The sequence below is a fragment of the Oncorhynchus tshawytscha genome, linkage group LG25 (genome assembly GCF_018296145.1).
Source record: "Oncorhynchus tshawytscha isolate Ot180627B linkage group LG25, Otsh_v2.0, whole genome shotgun sequence".
In the NCBI taxonomy this organism is placed as follows: domain Eukaryota; kingdom Metazoa; phylum Chordata; class Actinopteri; order Salmoniformes; family Salmonidae; genus Oncorhynchus; species Oncorhynchus tshawytscha.
In genome coordinates, this window is record NC_056453.1 from 32,311,017 (window position 1) to 32,338,516 (window position 27,500).

Consider the following 27,500-nt stretch of genomic DNA (forward strand, 5'->3'; position numbering starts at 1 on the left):
AGTGTTTTAGCAATGTACAAATGGTTAAAGGACACAAGATAAAATAAATAAGCATAAATATGGGTTGTATTTACAATGGTGTTTGTTCTTCACTGGTTGCCCTTTTCTCGTGGCAACAGGTCACAAATCTTGCTGCTGTGATGGCACACTGTGGAATTTCACCCAGTAGATATGGGAGTTTTTCAAAATTGGATTTGTTTTCGAATTCTTTGTGGATCTGTGTAATCTGAGGGAAATATGTCTCTCTAATATGGTCATACATTGGGCAGGAGTTTAGGAAGTGCAGCTCAGTTTCCACCTCATTTTGTGGGCAGTGAGCACATAGCCTGTCTTCTCTTGAGAGCCATGTCTGCCTACGGCGGCCTTTCTCAATAGCAAGGCTATGCTCACTGAGTCTGTACATAGTCAAAGCTTTCCTTAATTTTGGGTCAGTCACAGTGGTCAGGTATTCTGCCGCTGTGTACTCTCTGTGTAGGGCCAAATAGCATTCTAGTTTGCTCTGTTTTTTTGTTAATTCTTTCCAATGTGTTAAGTAATTATCTTTTTGTTTTCTCATGATTTGGTTGGGTCTAATTGTGCTGTTGTCCTGGGGCTCTGTAGGGTGTGTTTGTGTTTGTGAACAGAGCCCCAGGACCAGCTTGCTTAGTCGGTATCGGCCTAATTCTGCTCTGCATGCATTATTTGGTGTTCTACGTTGTACACGGAGGATATTTTTGCAGAATTCTGCGTGCAGAGTCTCAATTTGGTGTTTGTCCCATTTTGTGAAGTCTTGGTTGGTGAGCGGACCCCAGACCTCACAACCATAAAGGGCAATGGGCTCTAATGACTGATTCAAGTATTTTTAGCCAAATCCTAATTGGTATGTTGAAATTTATGTTTCTTTTGATGGCATAGAATGCCCTTCTTGTCTTGTCTCTCAGATCGTTCACAGCTTTGTGGAAGTTACCTGTGGCGCTGATGTTTAGGCCAAGGTATGTATAGTTTTTTGTGTGCTCTAGGGCAACAGTGTCTAGATGGAATTTGTATTTGTGGTCCTGGTGACTGGACCTTTTTTGGAACACCATTATTTTGGTCTTACTGAGGTTTACTGTCAGGGCCCAGGTCTGACAGAATCTGTGCATAAGATCTAGGTGCTGCTGTAGGCCCTCCTTGGTTGGTGACAGAAGCACCAGATCATCAGCAAACAGCAGACATTTGACTTCGGATTCTAGTAGGATGAGGCCGGGTGCTGCAGACTTTTCTAGTGCCCGCGCCAATTCGTTGATATATATGTTGAAGAGGGTGGGGCTTAAGCTGCATCCCTGTCTAACCCCACGACCCTGTGTGAAGAAATGTGTGTGTTTTTTGCCAATTTTAACCGCACACTTGTTGTTTGTGTACATGGATTTTATAATGTCGTATGTTTTACCCCCAACACCACTTTCCATCAGTTTGTATAGCAGACCCTCATGCCAGACTGAGTCGAAGGCTTTTTTGGAATCAAAAAAGCGTGAGAAGACTTTGCCTTTGTTTTGGTTTGTTTGGTTGTCAATTAGGGTGTGCAGGGTGAATACATGGTCTGTTGTACGGTAATTTGGTAAAAAGCCAATTTGACATTTGCTCAGTACATTGTTTTCATTGAGGAAATGTACGAGTCTGCTGTTAATAATAATGCAGAGGATTTTCCCAAGGTTACTGTTGACACATATTCCACGGTAGTTATTGGGGTCAAATTTGTCTCCACTTTTGTGGATTGGGGTGATCAGTCCTTGGTTCCAAATATTGGGGAAGATGCCAGAGCTAAGTATGATGTTAAAGAGTTTTAGTATAGCCAATTGGAATTTGTTGTCTGTATATTTGATCATTTCATTGAGGATACCATCAACCCCACAAGCCTTTTTGGGTTGGAGGGTTTTTATTTTGTCCTGTAACTCATTCAATGTAATTGGAGAATCCAGTGGTTCTGGTAGTCTTTAATAGTTGATTCTAAGATCTGTATTTGATCATGTATATGTTTTTGCTCTTTATTCTTTGTTATAGAGCCAAAAAGATTGGAGAAGTGGTTTACCCATACATCTCCATTTTGGATAGATAATTCTTCGTGTTGTTGTTTGTTTAGTGTTTTCCAATTTTCCCAGAAGTGGTTAGAGTCTATGGATTCTTCAATTGCATTGAGCTGATTTCTGACATGCTGTTCCTTCTTTTTCCGTAGTGTATTTCTGTATTGTTTTAGTGATTCACCATAGTGAAGGCGTAGACTCAGGTTTTCCGGGTCTCTACGTTTTTGGTTGGACAAGTTTCTCAATTTCTTTCTTAGATTTTTGCATTCTTCATCAAACCATTTGTCATTATTGTTAATTTTATTTGGTTTTCTATTTGAGATTTTTAGATTTGATAGGGAAGCTGAGAGGTCAAATATACTGTTAAGATTTTCTACTGCCAAGTTTACACCTTCACTATTACAGTGGAACGTTTTACCCAGGAAATTGTCTAAAAGGGATTGAATTTGTTGTTGCCTAATTGTTTTTTGGTAGGTTTCCAAACTGCATTCCTTCCATCTATAGCATTTCTTAATGTTACTCAGTTCCTTTGGCTTTGATGCCTCATGATTGAGTATTGCTCTGTTTAAGTAGACTGTGATTTTGCAGGGGTCTGATAGGGGTGTCAGTGGGCTGACTGTGAACGCTCTGAGAGACTCTGGGTTGAGGTCAGTGATAAAGTAGTCTACAGTACTACTGCCAAGAGATGAGCTATAGGTGTACCTACCATAGGAGTCCCCTCGAAGCCTACCGTTGACTATGTACATACCCAGCGTGCGACAGAGCTGCAGGAGTTGTGACCCGTTTTTGGTGGTTATGTTGTCATAGTTGTGCCTAGGGGGGCATATGAGGGAGGGAATGCTGTCACCTCCAGGCAGGTGTTTGTCCCCCTGTGTGCTGAGGGTGTCAGGTTCTTGTCCGGTTCTGGCATTTAGGTCGCCACAGACCAGTACATGTCCCTGGGCCTGGAAATGATTGATTTCCCCCTCCAGGATGGAGAAGCTGTCTTCATTAAAATATGGGGATTCTAGTGGGGGGATATAGGTAGCACACAGGAGGACATTTTTCTCTGTTAGGATCATTTCCTTTTGAATTTCTAGCCAAATGTAGAATGTTCCTGTTTTGATTAATTTAATGGAGTGAGTTAGGTCTGCTCTATACCAAATTAGCATACCCCCTGAGTCCCTTCCCTGTTTCACACCTGGTAGTTTGGTGGATGGGACTACCAGCTCTCTGTAACCTAGAGGGCAACCAGTGGGTCCGTCTCCTCTATACCAGGTTTCTTGCAGGATGACAATGTCTGTATTACCGATTTCTTTGGTGAAGTCCGGGTTTCTGCTCTTTAGGCCAAAGGCAGATGGCCTCAGGCCTTGGATATTCCAGGATAATATAGTGAAGGCTTTTTGTTCCATATAGTGTCCAATGTTGTCTACCCCCCCTCTCTCTCTCTATCTCTCTCTGCCCCCCTCTCTCTCTCTATCTCTCTACCCCCTCTCTCTCTCTATCTCTCTCTACCCCCCTCTCTCTCTATCTCTCTCTACCCCCCCCTCTCTCTCTCTCTCTACCCCCTCTCTCTCTCTATCTCTCTCTGCCCCCCTCTCTCTCTATCTCTCTCTCTCTCTATCTCTCTCTACCCCCTTCTCTCTCTATCTCTCTCTACCCCCTCTCTCTCTCTATCTCTCTACCCCCCCTCTCTCTCTCTATCTCTCTCTACCCCCTCTCCTCTCTATCTCTCTCTACCCCCTCTCTCTCTATCTCTATCTACCCCTCTCTCTCTCTATCTCTCTCTACCCCCCTCTCTCTCTCTATCTCTCTCTACCCCCTCTCTCTCTATCTCTCTCTACCCCCTCTCTCTCTCTATCTCTCTCTACCCCCTCTCTCTCTCTATCTCTCTCTACCCCCCTCTCTCTCTCTATCTCTCTCTACCCCCTCTCTCTCTATCTCTCTCTACCCCCCTCTCTCTCTCTCTATCTCTCTCTACCCCTCTCTCTCTCTATCTCTCTCTACCCCTCTCTCTCTCTCTATCTCTCTCTACCCCCTCTCTCTCTCTCTCTCTCTACCCCCTCTCTCTCTCTCTCTCTCTCTACCCCTCTCTCTCTCTATCTCTCTCTACCCCCTCTCTCTCTCTCTCTCTCTCTACCCCCCTCTCTCTCTCTCTATCTCTCTCTACCCCCTCTCTCTATCTCTCTCTACCCCCTCTCTCTCTCTATCTCTCTCTACCCCCCTCTCTCTATCTCTCTCTACCCCCCGCTCTCTCTCTATCTCTCTCTACCCCCTCTCTCTCTCTATCTCTCTCTCTACCCCCTCTCTCTCTATCTCTCTCTACCCCCTCTCTCTCTATCTCTCTCTACCCCCTCTCTCTATCTCTCTCTATCCCCCTCTCTCTCTATCTCTCTACCCCCTCTCTCTCTCTATCTCTCTCTACCCCCTCTCTCTCTCTCTATCTCTCTCTACCCCCCCTCTCTCTCTATCTCTCTCTACCCCCTCTCTCTCTATCTCTCTCTACCCCTCTCTCTTTTTTTCTCTTCATCTCTTCTTCCTCTGTCTATTTTTGTCCCTTCATTCTTGACCACCTGCAAACTGTCTAATTAGCTCACATCTGTTTCTGCGCTGTTCATTTCATCACACACATGCACACACCAATCTCAGAAGCGCTGCACATGCCTGGCTCCCCCAATTCTTCCTTTATACATTAGATATGCTTCACAATGATGATGACGACGACACCAACAACGACAATGAGGAAGATGATGAAGATGAATGGTGATGATGGTGATGTGATGATGGCGACAACAGTGATGTTTATGTCAACAGTGATGATCACGTCTGTGTGTTTGTCTCTCATCAGGTCTCCGCAGCAGATACTCCTGCAGTGTATGTAGTGTTGTGTTGAACTCCATTGAACAGTACCACGCACACCTCCAGGGCTCCAAGCACCAGAACAAGTAAGTTGATAACACTAACTATGGAGAGAAGTTGATAATACTAACTATGGAGAGAAGTTGATAACACTATGGAGAGAAGTTGATTACACTATGGAGAGAAGTTGATAACACTAACTATGGAGAGAAGTTGATAACACTATGGAGAGAAGTTGATAACACTAACTATGGAGAGAAGTTGATAACACTATGGAGAGAAGTTGATAACACTAACTATGGAGAGAAGTTGATAACACTAACTATGGAGAGAAGTTGATAACACTAAATATGGAGAGAAGTTGATTACACTATGGAGAGAAGTTGATAACACTAACTATGGAGAGAAGTTGATAACACTAACTATGGAGAGAAGTTGATAACACTAAATATGGAGAGAAGTTGATAACACTATGGAGAGAAGTTGATAACACTATATAGAGAAGTTGATAACACTATGGAGAGAAGTTGATAACACTATATAGAGAAGTTGATAACACTAGGGAGATAACACTAACTATGGAGAGATAACACTAACTATGGAGAGAAGTTGATTACACTATGGAGAGAAGTTGATAACACTAACTATGGAGATAAGTTGATAACACTATGGAGAGAAGTTGATAACACTATGGAGAGAAGTTGATAACACTAACTATGGAGAGAAGTTGATAACACTAACTATGGAGAGAAGTTGATAACACTAACTATGGGGGGAAATGATAACACTATCTATGGAGAGAAGTTGATAACACTAACTATGGAGAGAAGTTGATAACACTAACTATGGAGAGAAGTTGATAACACTAACTATGGAGAGAAGTTGATAACACTAACTATGGAGAGAAGTTGATAACACTAACTATGGAGAGAAGTTGATAACACTAACTATGGAGAGAAGTTGATAACACTAACTATGGAGAGAAGTTGATAACACTAACTATGGGGGAAAATGATAACACTATCTATGGAGAGAAGTTGATAACACTAACTATGGAGAGAAGTTGATAACACTAACTATGGAGAGAAGTTGATAACACTAACTATGGAGAGAAGTTGATAACACTAACTATGGAGAGAAGTTGATAACACTAAATATGGAGAGAAGTTGATAACACTATGGAGAGAAGTTGATAACACTATGGAGAGAAGTTGATAACACTAACTATGGAGAGAAGTTGATAACACTAACTATGGAGAGAAGTTGATAACACTAACTATGGGGGGAAATGATAACACTATCTATGGAGAGAAGTTGATAACACTAACTATGGAGAGAAGTTGATAACACTAACTATGGAGAGAAGTTGATAACACTAACTATGGAGAGAAGTTGATAACACTAACTATGGAGAGAAGTTGATAACACTAACTATGGAGAGAAGTTGATTACACTAACTATGGAGAGAAGTTGATAACACTAACTATGGAGAGAAGTTGATTACACTATGGAGAGAAGTTGATTACACTATGGAGAGAAGTTGATAACACTAACTATGGAGAGAAGTTGATAAGAATATGGAGAGAAGTTGATAACACTATGGAGAGAAGTTGATAACACTAACTATGGAGAGAAGATGATTACACTAACTATGGGGGAAAATGATAACACTATCTATGGAGAGAAGTTGATAACACTAACTATGGAGAGAAGTTGATAACACTAACTATGGAGAGAAGTTGATAACACTAACTATGGAGAGAAGTTGATAACACTAACTATGGAGAGAAGTTGATAACACTAAATATGGAGAGAAGTTGATAACACTATGGAGAGAAGTTGATAACACTATATAGAGAAGTTGATAACACTATGGAGAGAAGTTGATAACACTATATAGAGAAGTTGATAACACTAGGGAGAGAAGTTGATAACACTAACTATGGAGAGAAGTTGATTACACTATGGAGAGAAGTTGATAACACTAACTATGGAGATAAGTTGATAAGAATATGGAGAGAAGTTGATAACACTATGGAGAGAAGTTGATAACACTAACTATGGAGAGAAGTTGATAACACTAACTATGGGGGAAAATGATAACACTATCTATGGAGAGAAGTTGATAACACTAACTATGGAGAGAAGTTGATAACACTAACTATGGAGAGAAGTTGATAACACTAACTATGGAGAGAAGTTGATAACACTAACTATGGAGAGAAGTTGATAACACTAACTGTGGAGAGAAGTTGATAACACTATGGAGAGAAGTTGATTACACTAACTATGGGAGAAATGATAACACTATGGAGAGAAGTTGATAACACTAACTATGGAGAGAAGTTGATAACACTATGGAGAGAAGTTGATTACACTAACTATGGAGAGAAGTTGATAACACTATCTATGGAGAGAAGTTGATAACACTAACTATGGAGAGAAGTTGATAACACTAACTATGGAGAGAAGTTGATTACACTATGGAGAGAAGTTGATAACACTAAATATGGAGAGAAGTTGATAACACTATGGAGAGAAGTTGATAACACTATGGAGAGAAGTTGATAACACTAACTATGGAGAGAAGTTGATAACACTAACTATGGAGAGAAGTTGATTACACTATGGAGAGAAGTTGATAACACTAAATATGGAGAGAAGTTGATAACACTATGGAGAGAAGTTGATAACACTATGGAGAGAAGTTGATAACACTAACTATGGAGAGAAGTTGATAACACTAACTATGGAGAGAAGTTGATAACAATATGGAGAGAAGTTGATAACACTATGGAGAGAAGTTGATAACACTAACTATGGAGAGAAGTTGATAACACTAACTATGGAGAGAAGTTGATAACACTAACTATGGGGGAAAATGATAACACTATCTATGGAGAGAAGTTGATAACACTAACTATGGAGAGAAGTTGATAACACTAACTATGGGGGGAAATGATAACACTATCTATGGAGAGAAGTTGATAACACTAACTATGGAGAGAAGTTGATAACACTAACTATGGAGAGAAGTTGATAACACTAACTATGGAGAGAAGTTGATAACACTAACTATGGAGAGAAGTTGATAACACTAACTATGGAGAGAAGTTGATAACACTATGGAGAGAAGTTGATTACACTAACTATGGGAGAAATGATAACACTAACTATGGAGAGAAGTTGATAACAATAACTATGGAGAGAAGTTGATAACAATAACTATGGAGAGACGTTGATAACACTAACTATGGAGAGAAGTTGATAACACTAACTATGGAGAGAAGTTGATAACACTAACTATGGAGAGAAGTTGATAACACTAACTATGGAGAGAAGTTGATAACACTAAATATGGAGAGAAGTTGATAACACTATGGAGAGAAGTTGAAACACTATGGAGAGAAGTTGATAACACTAACTATGGAGAGAAGTTGATAACACTAACTATGGAGAGAAGTTGATAACACTAACTATGGGGAAAATGATAACACTATCTATGGAGAGAAGTTGATAACACTAACTATGGAGAGAAGTTGATAACACTAACTATGGAGAGAAGTTGATAACACTAACTATGGAGAGAAGTTGATAACACTAACTATGGAGAGAAGTTGATAACACTAACTATGGAGAGAAGTTGATAACACTAACTATGGAGAGAAGTTGATAACACTAACTATGGAGAGAAGTTGATAACACTAAATATGGAGAGAAGTTGATAACACTATGGAGAGAAGTTGGAAACACTATGGAGAGAAGTTGATAACACTAACTATGGAGAGAAGTTGATAACACTAACTATGGAGAGAAGTTGATAACACTAACTATGGAGAGAAGTTGATAACACTAACTATGGAGAGAAGTTGATAACACTAACTATGGAGAGAAGTTGATAACACTAACTATGGAGAGAAGTTGATAACACTAACTATGGAGAGAAGTTGATAACACTAACTATGGAGAGAAGTTGATAACACTAACTATGGAGAGAAGTTGATAACACTATGGAGAGAAGTTGATTACACTAACTATGGGAGAAATGATAACACTAACTATGGAGAGAAGTTGATAACAATAACTATGGAGAGAAGTTGATAACAATAACTATGGAGAGACGTTGATAACACTAACTATGGAGAGAAGTTGATAACACTAACTATGGAGAGAAGTTGATAACACTAACTATGGAGAGAAGTTGATAACACTAACTATGGAGAGAAGTTGATAACACTAAATATGGAGAGAAGTTGATAACACTATGGAGAGAAGTTGGAAACACTATGGAGAGAAGTTGATAACACTAACTATGGAGAGAAGTTGATAACACTAACTATGGAGAGAAGTTGATAACACTAACTATGGGGGGAAATGATAACACTATCTATGGAGAGAAGTTGATAACACTAACTATGGAGAGAAGTTGATAACACTAACTATGGAGAGAAGTTGATAACACTAACTATGGAGAGAAGTTGATAACACTAACTATGGAGAGAAGTTGATAACACTAACTATGGAGAGAAGTTGATAACACTAACTATGGAGAGAAGTTGATAACACTAACTATGAGAGAAGTTGATTACACTAACTGGAGAGAAGTTGATAACACTAACTATGGAGAGAAGTTGATAACACTATGGAGAGAAGTTGATAACAATAACTATGGAGAGAAGTTGATTACACTATGGAGAGAAGTTGATAACACTAACTATGGAGAGAAGTTGATAACACTAACTATGGAGAGAAGTTGATAACACTATGGAGAGAAGTTGATAACACTATGGAGAGAAGTTGATAACACTAACTATGGAGAGAAGTTGATAACACTATGGAGAGAAGTTGGAAACACTATGGAGAGAAGTTGATAACACTAACTATGGAGAGAAGTTGATAACACTAACTATGGAGAGAAGTTGATAACACTAACTATGGAGAGAAGTTGATAACACTAACTATGGAGAGAAGTTGATAAGAATATGGAGAGAAGTTGATAACACTATGGAGAGAAGTTGATAACACTAACTATGGAGAGAAGATGATTACACTAACTATGGGGGAAAATGATAACACTATCTATGGAGAGAAGTTGATAACACTAACTATGGAGAGAAGTTGATAACACTAACTATGGAGAGAAGTTGATAACACTAACTATGGAGAGAAGTTGATAACACTAACTATGGAGAGAAGTTGATAACACTAAATATGGAGAGAAGTTGATAACACTATGGAGAGAAGTTGGAAACACTATGGAGAGAAGTTGATAACACTAACTATGGAGAGAAGTTGATAACACTAACTATGGAGAGAAGTTGATAACACTAACTATGGGGGGAAATGATAACACTATCTATGGAGAGAAGTTGATAACACTAACTATGGAGAGAAGTTGATAACACTAACTATGGAGAGAAGTTGATAACACTAACTATGGAGAGAAGTTGTAAGTTGATAACACTAACTATGGAGAGAAGTTGATAACACTAACTATGGAGAGAAGTTGATAACACTATGGAGAGAAGTTGATTACACTAACTATGGGAGAAATTGATAACACTAACTATGGAGAGAAGTTGATAACACTAACTATGGAGAGAAGTTGATAACAATAACTGGATAACACTAACTATGGAGAGAAGTTGATAACACTAACTATGGAGAGAAGTTGATAACACTAACTATGGAGAGAAGTTGATAACACTAACTATGGAGAGAAGTTGATAACACTAACTATGGAGAGAAGTTGATAACACTAACTATGGAGAGAAGTTGATAACACTATGGAGAGAAGTTGATAACACTAACTATGGAGAGAAGTTGATAACACTAACTATGGAGAGAAGTTGATAACACTAACTATGGAGAGAAGTTGATAACACTAACTATGGAAATGATAACACTAGAGAGTTGATAACACTATGGAGAGAAGTTGATTACACTAACTGGAGAGAAGTTGATAACACTATGGAGAGAAGTTGATAACACTAACTATGGAGAGAAGTTGATAACACTAACTATGGAGAGAAGTTGATAACACTATGGAGAGAAGTTGGAAACACTATGGAGAGAAGTTGATAACACTAACTATGGAGAGAAGTTGATAACACTAACTATGGAGAGAAGTTGATAACACTAACTATGGAGAGAAGTTGATTACACTATGGAGAGAAGTTGATAACACTAACTATGGAGAGAAGTTGATAAGAATATGGAGAGAAGTTGATAACACTATGGAGAGAAGTTGATAACACTAACTATGGAGAGAAGTTGATAACACTAACTATGGGGAAAATGATAACACTATCTATGGAGAGAAGTTGATAACACTAACTATGGAGAGAAGTTGATAACACTAACTATGGAGAGAAGTTGATAACACTAACTATGGAGAGAAGTTGATAACACTAACTATGGAGAGAAGTTGATAACACTAACTATGGAGAGAAGTTATAACACTAAATATGGAGAGAAGTTGATAACACTATGGAGAGAAGTTGGAAACACTATGGAGAGAAGTTGATAACACTAACTATGGAGAGAAGTTGATAACACTAACTATGGAGAGAAGTTGATAACACTAACTATGGGGGAAAGTTGATAACACTATCTATGGAGAGAAGTTGATAACACTAACTATGGAGAGAAGTTGATAACACTAACTATGGAGAGAAGTTGATAACACTAACTATGGAGAGAAGTTGATAACACTAACTATGGAGAGAAGTTGATAACACTAACTATGGAGAGAAGTTGATAACACTAACTATGGAGAGAAGTTGATTACACTATGGAGAGAAGTTGATTACACTAACTGGAGAGAAGTTGATAACACTAACTATGGAGAGAAGTTGATAACACTAACACTATGGAGAGAAGTTGATTACACTATGGAGAGAAGTTGATAACACTATGGAGAGAAGTTGATAACACTAACTATGGAGAGAAGTTGATAACACTAACTATGGAGAGAAGTTGATAACACTAACTATGGGGAAAATGATAACACTATCTATGGAGAGAAGTTGATAACACCAACTATGGAGAGAAGTTGATAACACTAACTATGGAGAGAAGTTGATTACACTATGGAGAGAAGTTGATAACACTAACTATGGAGAGAAGTTGATAAGAATATGGAGAGAAGTTGATAACACTATGGAGAGAAGTTGATAACACTAACTATGGAGAGAAGATGATTACACTAACTATGGGGGAAAATGATAACACTATCTATGGAGAGAAGTTGATAACACTAACTATGGAGAGAAGTTGATAACACTAACTATGGAGAGAAGTTGATAACACTAAATATGGAGAGAAGTTGATAACACTAACCATGGAGAGAAGTTGATAACACTAAATATGGAGAGAAGTTGATAACACTATGGAGAGAAGTTGATAACACTATGGAGAGAAGTTGATAACACTAACTATGGAGAGAAGTTGATAACACTAACTATGGAGAGAAGTTGATAACACTAACTATGGGGGAAATGATAACACTATCTATGGAGAGAAGTTGATAACACTAACTATGGAGAGAAGTTGATAACACTAACTATGGAGAGAAGTTGATAACACTAACTATGGAGAGAAGTTGATAACACTAACTATGGAGAGAAGTTGATAACACTAAATATGGAGAGAAGTTGATAACACTATGGAGAGAAGTTGATAACACTAACTATGGAGAAATTGATAACACTAACTATGGAGAGAAGTTGATAACACTAACTATGGAGAGAAGTTGATAACAATAACTATGGAGAGAAGTTGATAACACTAACTATGGAGAGAAGTTGATAACACTAAGAGAAGTTGATTACACTATGGAGAGAAGTTGATAACACTAACTATGGAGAGAAGTTGATAAGAATATGGAGAGAAGTTGATAACACTATGGAGAGAAGTTGATAACACTAACTATGGAGAGAAGATGATTACACTAACTATGGGGAAAATGATAACACTATCTATGGAGAGAAGTTGATAACACTAACTATGGAGAGAAGTTGATAACACTAACTATGGAGAGAAGTTGATAACACTAACTATGGAGAGAAGTTGATAACACTAACTATGGAGAGAAGTTGATAACACTATGGAGAGAAGTTGATTACACTACGGAGAGAAGTTGATAACACTATGGAGAGAAGTTGATAACACTAACTATGGAGAGAAGTTGATAACACTAACTATGGAGAGAAGTTGATAACACTATGGAGAGAAGTTGATAACACTATGGAGAGAAGTTGATAACACTAACTATGGAGAGAAGTTGATAACACTATGGAGAGAAGTTGATAACACTATGGAGAGAAGTTGATAACACTAACTATGGAGAGAAGATGATTACACTAACTATGGGGGAAAATGATAACACTATCTATGGAGAGAAGTTGATAACACTAACTATGGAGAGAAGTTGATAACACTAACTATGGAGAGAAGTTGATAACACTAACTATGGAGAGAAGTTGATAACACTAACTATGGAGAGAAGTTGATAACACTAACTATGGAGAGAAGTTGATAACACTAAATATGGAGAGAAGTTGATAACACTATGGAGAGAAGTTGGAAACACTATGGAGAGAAGTTGATAACACTAACTATGGAGAGAAGTTGATAACACTAACTATGGAGAGAAGTTGATAACACTAACTATGGGGGGAAATGATAACACTATCTATGGAGAGAAGTTGATAACACTAACTATGGAGAGAAGTTGATAACACTAACTATGGAGAGAAGTTGATAACACTAACTATGGAGAGAAGTTGATAACACTAACTATGGAGAGAAGTTGATAACACTAACTATGGAGAGAAGTTGATAACACTAACTATGGAGAGAAGTTGATTACACTATGGAGAGAAGTTGATTACACTATGGAGAGAAGTTGATAACACTAACTATGGAGAGAAGTTGATAACACTATGGAGAGAAGTTGATTACACTACGGAGAGAAGTTGATAACACTATGGAGAGAAGTTGATAACACTAACTATGGAGAGAAGTTGATAACACTAACTATGGAGAGAAGTTGATAACACTAACTATGGGGGAAAATGATAACACTATCTATGGATAGAAGTTGATAACACTATTTATGGATAGAAGTTGATAACACTAACTATGGAGAGAAGTTGATTACACTATGGAGAGAAGTTGATAACACTAACTATGGAGAGAAGTTGATAAGAATATGGAGAGAAGTTGATAACACTATGGAGAGAAGTTGATAACACTAACTATGGAGAGAAGATGATTACACTAACTATGGGGGAAAATGATAACACTATCTATGGAGAGAAGTTGATAACACTAACTATGGAGAGAAGTTGATAACACTAACTATGGAGAGAAGTTGATAACACTAAATATGGAGAGAAGTTGATAACACTAACTATGGAGAGAAGTTGATAACACTAAATATGGAGAGAAGTTGATAACACTATGGAGAGAAGTTGATAACACTATGGAGAGAAGTTGATAACACTAACTATGGAGAGAACACTAACTATGGAGAGAAGTTGATAACACTAACTATGGAGAGAAGTTGATAACACTAACTATGGAGAGAAGTTGATAACACTAACTATGGAGAGAAGTTGATAACACTAACTATGGAACTTGATAACACTAACTATGGAGAGAAGTTGATAACACTAACTATGGAGATAAGTTGATAACACTAACTATGGAGAGAAGTTGATAACACTATGGAGAGAAGTTGATTACACTAACTATGGGAGAAATGATAACACTAACTATGGAGAGAAGTTGATAACAATAACTATGGAGAGAAGTTGATAACAATAACTATGGAGAGAAGTTGATAACACTAACTATGGAGAGAAGTTGATTACACTATGGAGAGAAGTTGATTACACTATGGAGAGAAGTTGATAACACTAACTATGGAGAGAAGTTGATAAGAATATGGAGAGAAGTGTATAACACTATGGAGAGAAGTTGATAACACTAACTATGGAGAGAAGATGATTACACTAACTATGGGGGAAAATGATAACACTATCTATGGAGAGAAGTTGATAACACTAACTATGGAGAGAAGTTGATAACACTAACTATGGAGAGAAGTTGATAACACTAACTATGGAGAGAAGTTGATAACACTAACTATGGAGAGAAGTTGATAACACTAAATATGGAGAGAAGTTGATAACACTATGGAGAGAAGTTGATAACACTATGGAGAGAAGTTGATAACACTATATAGAGAAGTTGATAACACTAGGGAGAGAAGTTGATAACACTAACTATGGAGAGAAGTTGATTACACTATGGAGAGAAGTTGATAACACTAACTATGGAGATAAGTTGATAAGAATATGGAGAGAAGTTGATAACACTATGGAGAGAAGTTGATAACACTAACTATGGAGAGAAGTTGATAACACTAACTATGGGGGAAAATGATAACACTATCTATGGAGAGAAGTTGATAACACTAACTATGGAGAGAAGTTGATAACACTAACTATGGGGAGAAGTTGATAACACTAACTATGGAGAGAAGTTGATAACACTAAATATGGAGAGAAGTTGATAACACTATGGAGAGAAGTTGATAACACTATGGAGAGAAGTTGATAACACTAACTATGGAGAGAAGTTGATAACACTAACTATGGAGAGAAGTTGATAACAATATGGAGAGAAGTTGATAACACTATGGAGAGAAGTTGATAACACTATGGAGAGAAGTTGATAACACTAACTATGGGGGAAAATGATAACACTATCTATGGAGAGAAGTTGATAACACTAACTATGGAGAGAAGTTGATAACACTAACTATGGGGGGAAATGATAACACTATCTATGGAGAGAAGTTGATAACACTAACTATGGAGAGAAGTTGATAACACTAACTATGGAGAGAAGTTGATAACACTATGGAGAGAAGTTGATTACACTAACTATGGGAGAAATGATAACACTAACTATGGAGAGAAGTTGATAACAATAACTATGGAGAGAAGTTGATAACAATAACTATGGAGAGAAGTTGATAACACTAACTATGGAGAGAAGTTGATTACACTATGGAGAGAAGTTGATTACACTATGGAGAGAAGTTGATAACACTAACTATGGAGAGAAGTTGATAACACTATGGAGAGAAGTTGATAACACTATGGAGAGAAGTTGATAACACTAACTATGGAGAGAAGTTGATAACACTATGGAGAGAAGTTGATAACACTATGGAGAGAAGTTGATAACACTAACTATGGAGAGAAGATGATTACACTAACTATGGGGGAAAATGATAACACTATCTATGGAGAGAAGTTGATAACACTAACTATGGAGAGAAGTTGATAACACTAACTATGGAGAGAAGTTGATAACACTAACTATGGAGAGAAGTTGATAACACTAACTATGGAGAGAAGTTGATAACACTAACTATGAAGTTGATAACACTAACTATGGAGAGAAGTTGATAACACTAACTATGGAGAGAAGTTGATAACACTAACTATGGAGAGAAGTTGATAACACTATGGAGAGAAGTTGATTACACTAACTATGGGAGAAATGATAACACTAACTATGGAGAGAAGTTGATAACAATAACTATGGAGAGAAGTTGATAACAATAACTATTGAGAGAAGTTGATAACACTAACTATGGAGAGAAGTTGATTACACTATGGAGAGAAGTTGATTACACTATGGAGAGAAGTTGATAACACTAACTATGGAGAGAAGTTGATAACACTATGGAGAGAAGTTGATTACACTACGGAGAGAAGTTGATAACACTATGGAGAGAAGTTGATAACACTAACTATGGAGAGAAGTTGATAACACTAACTATGGAGAGAAGTTGATAACACTAACTATGGGGGAAAATGATAACACTATCTATGGATAGAAGTTGATAACACTATCTATGGATAGAAGTTGATAACACTAACTATGGAGAGAAGTTGATTACACTATGGAGAGAAGTTGATAACACTAACTATGGAGAGAAGTTGATAAGAATATGGAGAGAAGTTGATAACACTATGGAGAGAAGTTGATAACACTATGGAGAGAAGTTGATAACACTAACTATGGAGAGAAGTTGATAACACTAACTATGGAGAGAAGTTGATAACACTAAATATGGAGAGAAGTTGATAACACTATGGAGAGAAGTTGATAACACTATGGAGAGAAGTTGATAACACTAACTATGGAGAGAAGTTGATAACACTAACTATGGAGAGAAGTTGATAACACTAACTATGGGGGGAAATGATAACACTATCTATGGAGAGAAGTTGATAACACTAACTATGGAGAGAAGTTGATAACACTAACTATGGAGAGAAGTTGATAACACTAACTATGGAGAGAAGTTGATAACACTAACTATGGAGAGAAGTTGATTACACTAACTATGGGAGAAATGATAACACTAACTATGGAGAGAAGTTGATAACACTAACTATGGAGAGAAGTTGATAACACTATGGAGAGAAGTTGATTACACTAACTATGGGAGAAATGATAACACTAACTATGGAACACAATAACTATGGAGAGAAGTTGATAACACTATGGAGAGAAGTTGATAACACTAACTATGGAGAGAAGGAGAGAAGTTGATAACACTAACTGGAGAGAAGTTGATAACACTAACTATGGAGAGAAGTTGATAACACTAACTATGGAGAGAAGTTGATAACACTATGGAGAGAAGTTGATTGATAACACTAACTATGGAGAGAAGTTGATAACACTAACTATGGAGAGAAGTTGATAACACTATGGAGAGAAGTTGATAACTATGGAGAGAAGTTGATAACACTATGGAGAGAAGTTGATTACACTAACTATGGGAGAAATGATAACACTAACTATGGAGAGAAGTTGATAACACTATGGAGAGAAGTTGATAACAATAACTATGGAGAGAAGTTGATAACACTATGAAGAGAAGTTGATAACACTAACTATGGGGGGAAATGATAACACTATCTATGGAGAGAAGTTGATAACACCATGGAGAGAAGTTGATAACACTAACTATGGAGAGAAGTTGATTACACTATGGAGAGAAGTTGATAAGAATATGGAGAGAAGTTGATAACACTATAGAGAGAAGTTGATAACACTAACTATGGAGAGAAGTTGATAACACTAACTATGGGGGAAAATGATAACACTATCTATGGAGAGAAGTTGATAACACTAACTATGGAGAGAAGTTGATAACAATAACTATGGAGAGAAGTTGATAACAATAACTATGGAGAGAAGTTGATAACACTATGGAGAGAAGTTGATAACACTATGGAGAGAAGTTGATACCACGAACTGTGGAGAGAAGTTGATAACACTATGAAGAGAAGTTGATAACACTAATTATGGGGGGAAATGATAACACTATCTATGGAGAGAAGTTGAAAACACTATGGAGAGAAGTTGATACCACGAACTGTGGAGAGAAGTTGATAACACTAATTATGGGGGAAAATGATAACACTATCTTTGGAGAGAAGTTGATAACACTGGAGAGAAGTTGATAACACTAACTATGGAGAGAAGTTGATAACACTAGGGAGGGAAGTTGATAACACTATGGAGAGAAGTTGATAACACTATGGAGAGAAGTTGATACCACTAACTATGGGGGGAAATGATAACACTATCTATGGAGAGAAGTTGATAACACTATCTATGGAGAGAAGTTGATAACACAATGGAGAGAAGTTGATAACACTAACTATGGAGAGAAGTTGATAACACTATGGAGAAAAGTTGATAACACTATGGAGAAAAGTTGATAACACTATAGAGAGAAGTTGACAACACTGCTTCTGTCCTGAACCAAGGAGGGCCTACAGCAGCACCCACATTTTTTACACAGATTCTGCCAGACCTGGGCCCTGTCAGTACATCTCAGTAAGACCAAAGTAATGGTGTTCCAAAAAAGCTCTATTTGCAGGACCGCAAGTACAACTTCCATCTAGACACTGTTGCCCTAGAGCTCACAAAAAAACTGTACATACCTCGCCCTAAACATCAGCGCCACCAAAGCTGTGAACGGTCTGAGAGACAAGGCAAGAAGGGCCATCTATGCCATCAAAAGGAACATAAAATTCATCATATCAATTAGGATCTGGCTAAAAATACTTGAATCAGTTATAGAACCCATTGTCCTTTATGGTTGTGAGGTCTGCAGAGCAGAATTAGGCCGATACCCACTAATTATCAAAGTCCAGAAAAGAGCTGTTAAATTCTACAACCCCTGAAAAGGAAGCGATTCCAAAACCTTCCATAACAATGCCGTCACCGACAGAGAGATGAACCTGGAGAAGAGTCCCTTAAGCAAGCTGATCCTGGGGCTCTGTTCACAAACTCAAACAGACCCCACAGAGCCCCAGGACAGCAACACAATTAGACCCAACCAAATCATGAGAAAAAAAACACTCACGCGGTTCTGCTCTCTGCATCCTCCCACTGAGAGTTGCTCAGCAACATGTTGCCTGTCAAGGAAGAATTGATCTGTGTGTGTGTGTGTGTGTGTGTGTGTGTGTGTGTGTGTGTGTGTGTGTGTGTGTGTGTGTGTGTGTGTGTGTGTGTGTGTGTGTGTGTGTGTGTGTGTGTGTGTGTGTGTGTGTGTGTGTGTGTGTGTGTGTGCAAATGCTTTACATTTGTGTGTGTATAATGATACTGTCTTGAACAGACCAATTCCATACAGCAGACTATAAAATCGTTCCATAGCTGGTAAATGAAGTAAGAGGGGATTTATCTGCAGAGACAAACAAGCACTAATGTGAGAGAAATTGATTTCTGGAGGCCGGAAAAGATAATGATAGTAGTCTAATATAAGACATGAATTCATTATGAACTCAGCTGTGACTGTGGTTGGAGGCAGTGTGTGTGTGTGTGTGTGTGTGTGTGTGTGTGTGTGTGTGTGTGTGTGTGTTTAACTATACTTAATTATACAACATTTGACTAACTGGGGACATTTTGTTAGTCCCCACAAGGTAAAATTCTAGTTCCAAGGGGTTTAGGCTTAAGTTTAGAATTACTGTTAGGGTTAGAATAGGAGCTAGGGTTAGAATTAGGTTTAGGGTTAGGAGCTAAGGTTAGATTTAGGGTTAGGGTTAGGAGTTAGGAGTTAGGGTTAGGAGCTAGGGTTTGTTTTAGGGTTAGGGTTAGGAGCTAGGGTTAGATTTAGGGTTAGGGTTAGGAGCTAGGGTTAGATTTAGGCCAGGCCAGGAGCCAGGGTTTGTTTTAGGGTTAGGGTTAGGAGCTAGGGTTAGGGTTAGGAGTTAGGGTTAGATTTAGGGTTAGGGTTAGGAGTTAGGAGTTAGGGTTAGGAGCTAGGGTTTGTTTTAGGGTTAGGGTTAGGAGCTAGGGTTAGATTTGGGGTTAGGGTTAACATTAGATTTTCATTAGGATTTTGAATGGGACTGAATTAGTTACACATGTCTGTGTGTGCATGCGTGCGTGTTTGTAGTTTGAGGTAGTATCCCTAATGATGTATAAAGTGATGGGAATGAAAGGCCTTTTAAAGACAGATCCGTCTGAAACCAAGTGTATGAGACAACAGCTCTTTCATGGTGGCTTTTGGGGAGAGTTGGATCGACTTTGTCTTAAATGTCTGAGTAGATTCTCCAGCTCACGTCGCTGTCATGATGAATTATGGAATTGGTGGTGCCAGCCAAACTCACTGTGACAGTTTAACTACCTCTCGCAGACAGAGAGGGGAAGAAAGAGGAAGACAGAGAGGGGAAGAAAGAGGAAGACAGAGAGGGGAGGAAAGAGGAAGGCAGAGAGGGGAAGAAAGAGGAAGACAGAGAGGGGAGGAAAGAGGAAGACAGAGAGGGGAAGAAAGAGGAAGACAGAGAGGGGAAGAAAGAGGAAGACAGAGAGGGGAGGAAAGAGGAAGACAGAGAGGGGAAGAAAGAGGAAGACAGAGAGGGGAGGAAAGAGGAAGACAGAGAAGGGAAGAAAGAGGAAGACAGAGAGGGGAAGAAAGAGGAAGACAGAGAGGGGAGGAAAGAGGAAGACAGAGAAGGGAAGAAAGAGGAAGACAGAGAGGGGAAGAAAGAGGAAGACAGAGAGGGGAGGAAAGAGGAAGGCAGAGAGGGGAGGAAAGAGGAAGACAGAGAGGGGAAGAAAGAGGAAGACAGAGAGGGAGGAAAGAGGAAGACAGAAGGGGAAGAAAGAGGAAGACAGAGAGGGGAGGAAAGAGGAAGACAGAGAGGGGAAGAAAGAGGAAGACAGAGAGGGGAGGAAAGAGGAAGACAGAGAGGGGAAGAAAGAGAGGGAGGAAAGAGGAAGGCAGAGAGGGGAGGAAAGAGGAAGACAGAGAGGGGAGGAAAGAGGAAGACAGAGAGGGGAAGAAAGAGGAAGACAGAGAGGGGAGGAAAGAGGAAGAGAGGAGAGGAAAGAGGAAGACAGAGAGGGGAAGAAAGAGGAAGACAGAGTGGGGAGGAAAGAGGAAGACAGAGAGGGGAAGAAAGAGGAAGACAGAGAGGGGAGGAAAGAGGAAGACAGAGAGGGGAAGAAAGAGGAAGACAGAGAGGGGAGGAAAGAGGAAGACAGAGAAGGGAAGAAAGAGGAAGACAGAGAGGGGAAGAAAGAGGAAGACAGAGAGGGGAGGAAAGAGGAAGGCAGAGAGGGGAGGAAAGAGGAAGACAGAGAGGGGAAGAAAGAGGAAGACAGAGAGGGGAGGAAAGAGGAAGACAGAAGGGGAAGAAAGAGGAAGACAGAGAGGGGAGGAAAGAGGAAGACAGAGAGGGGAAGAAAGAGGAAGACAGAGAGGGAGGAAAGAGGAAGACAGAGAGGGGAAGAAAGAGAGGGGAGGAAAGAGGAAGGCAGAGAGGGGAGGAAAGAGGAAGACAGAGAGGAGAGGAAAGAGGAAGACAGAGAGGGGAGGAAAGAGGAAGACAGAGAGGGGAAGAAAGAGAGGGGAGGAAAGAGGAAGACAGAGAGTAAGAAAGAGGAAGACAGAGAGGGGAGGAAAGAGGAAGACAGAGAGGGAAGAAAGAGGAAGACAGAGAGGGGAGGAAAGAGGAAGACAGAGAGGGAAGAAAGAGGAAGACAGAGAGGGGAGGAAAGAGGAAGACAGAGAAGGGAAGAAAGAGGAAGACAGAGAGGGGAAGAAAGAGGAAGACAGAGAGGGGAGGAAAGAGGAAGACAGAGAAGGGAAGAAAGAGGAAGACAGAGAGGGGAAGAAAGAGGAAGACAGAGAGGGGAGGAAAGAGGAAGGCAGAGAGGGGAGGAAAGAGGAAGACAGAGAGGGGAAGAAAGAGGAAGACAGAGAGGGGAGGAAAGAGGAAGACAGAAGGGGAAGAAAGAGGAAGACAGAGAGGGGAGGAAAGAGGAAGACAGAGAGGGAAGAAAGAGGAAGACAGAGAGGGGAGGAAAGAGGAAGACAGAGAGGGGAAGAAAGAGAGGGGAGGAAAGAGGAAGGCAGAGAGGGGAGGAAAGAGGAAGACAGAGAGGGGAGGAAAGAGGAAGACAGAGAGGGAAGAAAGAGGAAGACAGAGAGGGGAGGAAAGAGGAAGAGAGGAGAGGAAAGAGGAAGACAGAGAGGGGAAGAAAGAGGAAGACAGAGTGGGGAGGAAAGAGGAAGACAGAGAGGGGAAGAAAGAGGAAGACAGAGAGGGGAGGAAAGAGGAAGACAGAGAGGGAAGAAAGAGGAAGACAGAGAGGGAGGAAAGAGGAAGACAGAGAAGGGAAGAAAGAGGAAGACAGAGAGGGGAAGAAAGAGGAAGACAGAGAGGGAGGAAAGAGGAAGGCAGAGAGGGGAGGAAAGAGGAAGACAGAGAGGGAAGAAAGAAAGAGGAAGACAGAGAGGGGAGGAAAGAGGAAGACAGAAGGGGAAGAAAGAGGAAGACAGAGAGGGGAGGAAAGAGGAAGACAGAGAGGGGAAGAAAGAGGAAGACAGAGAGGGAGGAAAGAGGAAGACAGAGAGGGGAAGAAAGAGAGGGGAGGAAAGAGGAAGGCAGAGAGGGGAGGAAAGAGGAAGACAGAGAGGAGAGGAAAGAGGAAGACAGAGAGGGGAGGAAAGAGGAAGACAGAGAGGGGAAGAAAGAGAGGGGAGGAAAGAGGAAGACAGAGAGTAAGAAAGAGGAAGACAGAGAGGGGAGGAAAGAGGAAGACAGAGAGTAAGAAAGAGGAAGACAGAGAGTGGAAGAAAGCGGAAGACAGAGAGGGGAGGAAAGAGGAAGACAGAGAGGGGAGGAAAGAGGAAGACAGAGAGGGGAGGAAAGAGGAAGACAGAGAGTGGAAGACAGAGAGAAGAGAGAGTAGAGAGAGAGAGAGACAGAGAGAAGAGAGAGAGAGACAGAGAGAAGAGAGAGAGAAGAGAGAGAGACAGAGAGAAGAGAGAGAGAGAGTAAACCTCAGTAAGACCAAAATAATGGTGTTCCAAAAAAGGTCCAGTCACCAGGACCACAAATACAAATTCCATCTAGACACTGTTGCCCTAGAGCACACAAAAAACTATACATACCTTGGCCTAAACATCAGCGCCACAGGTAACTTCCACAAAGATGTGAACGATCTGAGAGACAAGGCAAGAAGGGCATTCTATGCCATCAAAAGAAACATACATTTCAACATACCAATTAGGATTTGGCTAAAAATACTTGAATCAGTCATAGAGCCCATTGCCCTTTATGGTTGTGAGGTCTGGGGTCCGCTCACCAACCAAGACTTCACAAAATGGGACAAACACCAAATTGAGACTCTGCACGCAGAATTCTGCAAAAATATCCTCCGTGTACAACGTAGAACACCAAATAATGCATGCAGAGCAGAATTAGGCCGATACCCACTAATGATCAAAATCCAGAAAAGAGCCGTTAAATTCTACAGCCACCTAAAAGGAAGCGATTCACAAACCTTCCATAACAAAGCCATCACCTACAGAGAGATGAACCTGGAGAAGAGTCCCCTAAGCAAGCTGGTCCTGGGGTTCTGTTCACAAACACAAACACACCCTACAGAGCCCCAGGACAACAGCACAATTAGACCCAACCAAATCATGAGAAAACAAAAAGATAATTACTTAACACATTGGAAAGAATTAACAAAAAAACAGAGCAAACTAGAATGCTATTTGGCCCTACACAGAGAGTACACAGCGGCAGAATACCTGACCACTGTGACTGACCCAAAATTAAGGAAAGCTTTGACTATGTACAGACTCAGTGAGCATAGCCTTGCTATTGAGAAAGGCCGCCGTAGGCAGACATGGCTCTCAAGAGAAGACAGGCTATGTGCTCACTGCCCACAAAATGAGGTGGAAACTGAGCTGCACTTCCTAAACTCCTGCCCAATGTATGACCATATTAGAGAGACATATTTCCCTCAGATTACACAGATCCACAAAGAATTCGAAAACAAATCCAAATTTGAAAAACTCCCATATCTACTGGGTGAAATTCCACAGTGTGCCATCACATCAGCAAGATTTGTGACCTGTTGCCACGAGAAAAGGGCAACCAGTGAAGAACAAACACCATTGTAAATACAACCCATATTTATGCTTATTTATTTTATCTTGTGTCCTTTAACCATTTGTACATTGCTAAAACACTGTATATATATATAATATGACATTTGTAATGTCTTTACTGTTTTGAAACCTCTGTATGTGTAATGTTTACTGTTAATATTTGTTGTTTTTCACTTTATATATTCACTTTGTATGTTGTCTACCTCACTTGCTTTGGCAATGTTAACACATGTTTCCCATGCCAATAAAGCCCTTGAATTGAATTGAATTGAATTGAGAGAGAAGACAGAGAGAAGAGAGAGAGAGAGAGAGAGAGAAGAGAGAGTAGAGAGAGAGAGAGAAGAGAGAGAGAGGAAAAGGGAATGGGGGGTAGAAAGAAGAGGAGTAGAAGAAGGGGCTGTGAGGGGAGATGGACCTATGAGATTAGCCCGATGTCATTAGCAACGGAGGTCTGTCGATCACTGAGAGAGGAGAGGACAGGACTTCTGTACACACACACACCCCAGACACTATCTGTAATTGAGGTCTATAGATCAAAGTGAAAGATGATGACACCACTTTCAACTTTACTCTGTCAATCTGCTAGTTAGCCCTCAGTACAGCAGATTTACACTGTCCAGAAATAGAGAGAGAAAGAGAGACAGAGAAAGAATTCACAAAAACTGAGCAAACTAGAATGATGTTTGGGCCTAAAAAGAGTGTACACAGTGGCAGAATATTTGACCACTGTGACTGACCCAAACTTAAGGAAAGCTTTGACTATGTACGGACTCAGTGAGCATAGCCTTGCTATTGAGAAAGGCCGTCGTAGGCAGACCTGGCTCTCAAGAGAAGACAGGCAATGTGCACACTACCCACAAAATGAGGTGGAAACTGAGCTGCACTTCCTAACCTCCTGCCAAATGTATGATGACCATATTAGAGACACATATTTCCCTCAGATTACACAAATCCACAAAAGAAACTCAATTTTGATAAACTCCCATATCTACTGGGTGAAATACCACAGTGTGCCGTCACAGCAGCAAGATTTGTGACCTGTTGCCACAAGAAACACCATTGTAAATACAACCCATATTTATGTTTATTTATTTTCCCTTTTGTACTTTAATAATTTGCACATCGTTACAACACTGTATATATACTGTACGTAATATGACATTTGAAATGTCTTTATTCTTAAAGCCCCTTTATTTAATTGAGAGAGAGAGAGAGAGAGAGAGAGAGAGAGAGAGAGAGACAGAGAGTGGCGAGAGAGAGAGACAGAGAGTGGAGAGAGAGAGAGAGAGAGAGAGAGAGAGAGAAATGAAGGGCTAAGGAGAGAGAGGGAGAGAGAGAGAGAGAGAGAGAGAGAAATGAAGGGCTAAGGAGAGAGTTAGACAGAGAGATAGAGACAGAGAGAGAGAGAGAGAGAAATGAAGGGCTAAGGAGAGATAGAGAGAATGGAGGGCCAAGAGAGAGAGAAATGAAGGGCTAAGGAGAGAGAGAAATGGAGGGCTAAGAGAGAGAGAGAGAAATGAAGGGCTAAGGAGAGATAGAGAGACAGAGAGAGAGAGAGAGATAGAGAGAGAGAAATTAAGGGCTAAGGAGAGAGAGAAATGGAGGGCTAAGGAGAGAGAGAGAGAAATGAAGGGCTAAGGAGAGAGAGAGAGAGAGAGAGAGAGAGAGAGAGAGAGAGAGAGAGAGGCTAAGGAGAGAGAGCGAGAGAGAGAGAGAGAAATGGAGGGCTAAGGAGAGAGGTGGAAAAATACAGATGGAGCGGAAGAGAGAAAGGTGGTAAAATATTGAAGGAGAAGGACAGAGAGATTGAGGGAAAGGGAGAGAGGGGTGTGGGTGTGAGACCAATAGAATGAGAGGGGTAGAGTTATGGAGACGAGGGAGGGAGTTGTATGAAGCAGGCTGTGTGTTAAGGGTGTGTGTATTGATGAAGAGTAATCACCAGTCACTGTAAATGTGTTTAGCTGTGTGTGCTCCTGTATCGATCCCCAGGGAAACCTGGAACAAGACAGGAGGTTCCACCTCACTAGCCACACATTGGCCTTTCTGTGCCCTAACAACTGAGTAACCACTGAGGCTGTGTGTGTGTGTGTGTGTGTGTGTGTGTGTGTGTGTGTGTGTGTGTGTGTGTGTGTGTGTGTGTGTGTGTGTGTGTGTGTGTGTGTGTGTGTGTGTGTGTGTGTGTGTGTGTGTGTGTGTGTGTGTGTGTGTGTGTGTGTGTGTGTGTGTGTCTTCCTGCATCATAGCACATCAGCGTGCATCTCTTCTAGCATATTATAGTCAGGGGGCAGAGAACTGTGTGATAGCAAATAATGCACCTGTCACAGCCTGTTGTGCTGCTCAGTGTGTGAGCTGTCACATTACACACACACACACACACACACACACACACACACACACACACACACAAAAGCAGAGAGTTATCCTTGAAGCACAACTTTGTTCCATGGGGAAGGCTTTCTATTTTGTCTCAGAGTACTTGCTTGTGTGTGTGTGTGTGTGTTAGAATGTGGGTTTGTGCATGTGGACGTGTGTTTCTGTGAGTGTGTCAGATTGTTGTGTTTCCAGAGGTTTAGGCACGACATTTTAAGTTAGTGTTCCTCTCCCTCAGGAGCAATCAGTCTAATGCACAGTGTTTGGCTACTGAGAGACAGAGAGAATGTGAATGTGTGTGTGTGTGTGTGTGTGCGTGGTGTGTGTGTGTGGTGTGTGTGTGTGTGTGTGTGTGTGTGTGTGTGTGTGTGTGTGCTGAGAGAGAGGCTTACTCGTCTGTGTCTTGGGGGTAATCAGAGGTTTGTCAAGATTTTACGCTAGACCCTCTGCCCTGCGTGTGCATGTGCGTGTGTGTTTGTTTGTTGGTGTCTGTGTGTTTATGTGTGTGTCTGTCTGTCTGTCTGTCTGTGTGTGTGTGTGTGTGTGTGTGTGTGTGTGGGTGTGACAAGCTTCGACTCTTGTAAGGAGCTTTGTGGAGGAGATGAGAGTTAATCTGACAGTGGATTATCTGTAACCGTAGAAACAGCCTTAAAGAATGTTTGGCTACTGATAGAGAGAGTGTGTGTGTGAATGTGTGTGAGTGTGTGTTTGTGTGTGTGAATGTTTGTGTGTGT

General features: G+C 40.2%; 1 protein-coding gene across 3 annotated transcripts in view; it reads left to right on the forward strand.

The window, feature by feature from the left end:
- The window catches only part of LOC121840823 (zinc finger matrin-type protein 4-like), a gene marked incomplete in the record, with an annotated part of 187,409 nt that overhangs the window by 152,353 nt on the left and 7,556 nt on the right, over nucleotides 1-27,500 (forward strand). For 2 of the 3 annotated variants that reach the window (XM_042306247.1, XM_042306246.1), the window contains 1 exon segment: nucleotides 4,867-4,963. In XM_042306247.1, the coding sequence (XP_042162181.1) occupies nucleotides 4,867-4,963 (97 nt within the window). 3 annotated transcript variants of the gene reach the window in all.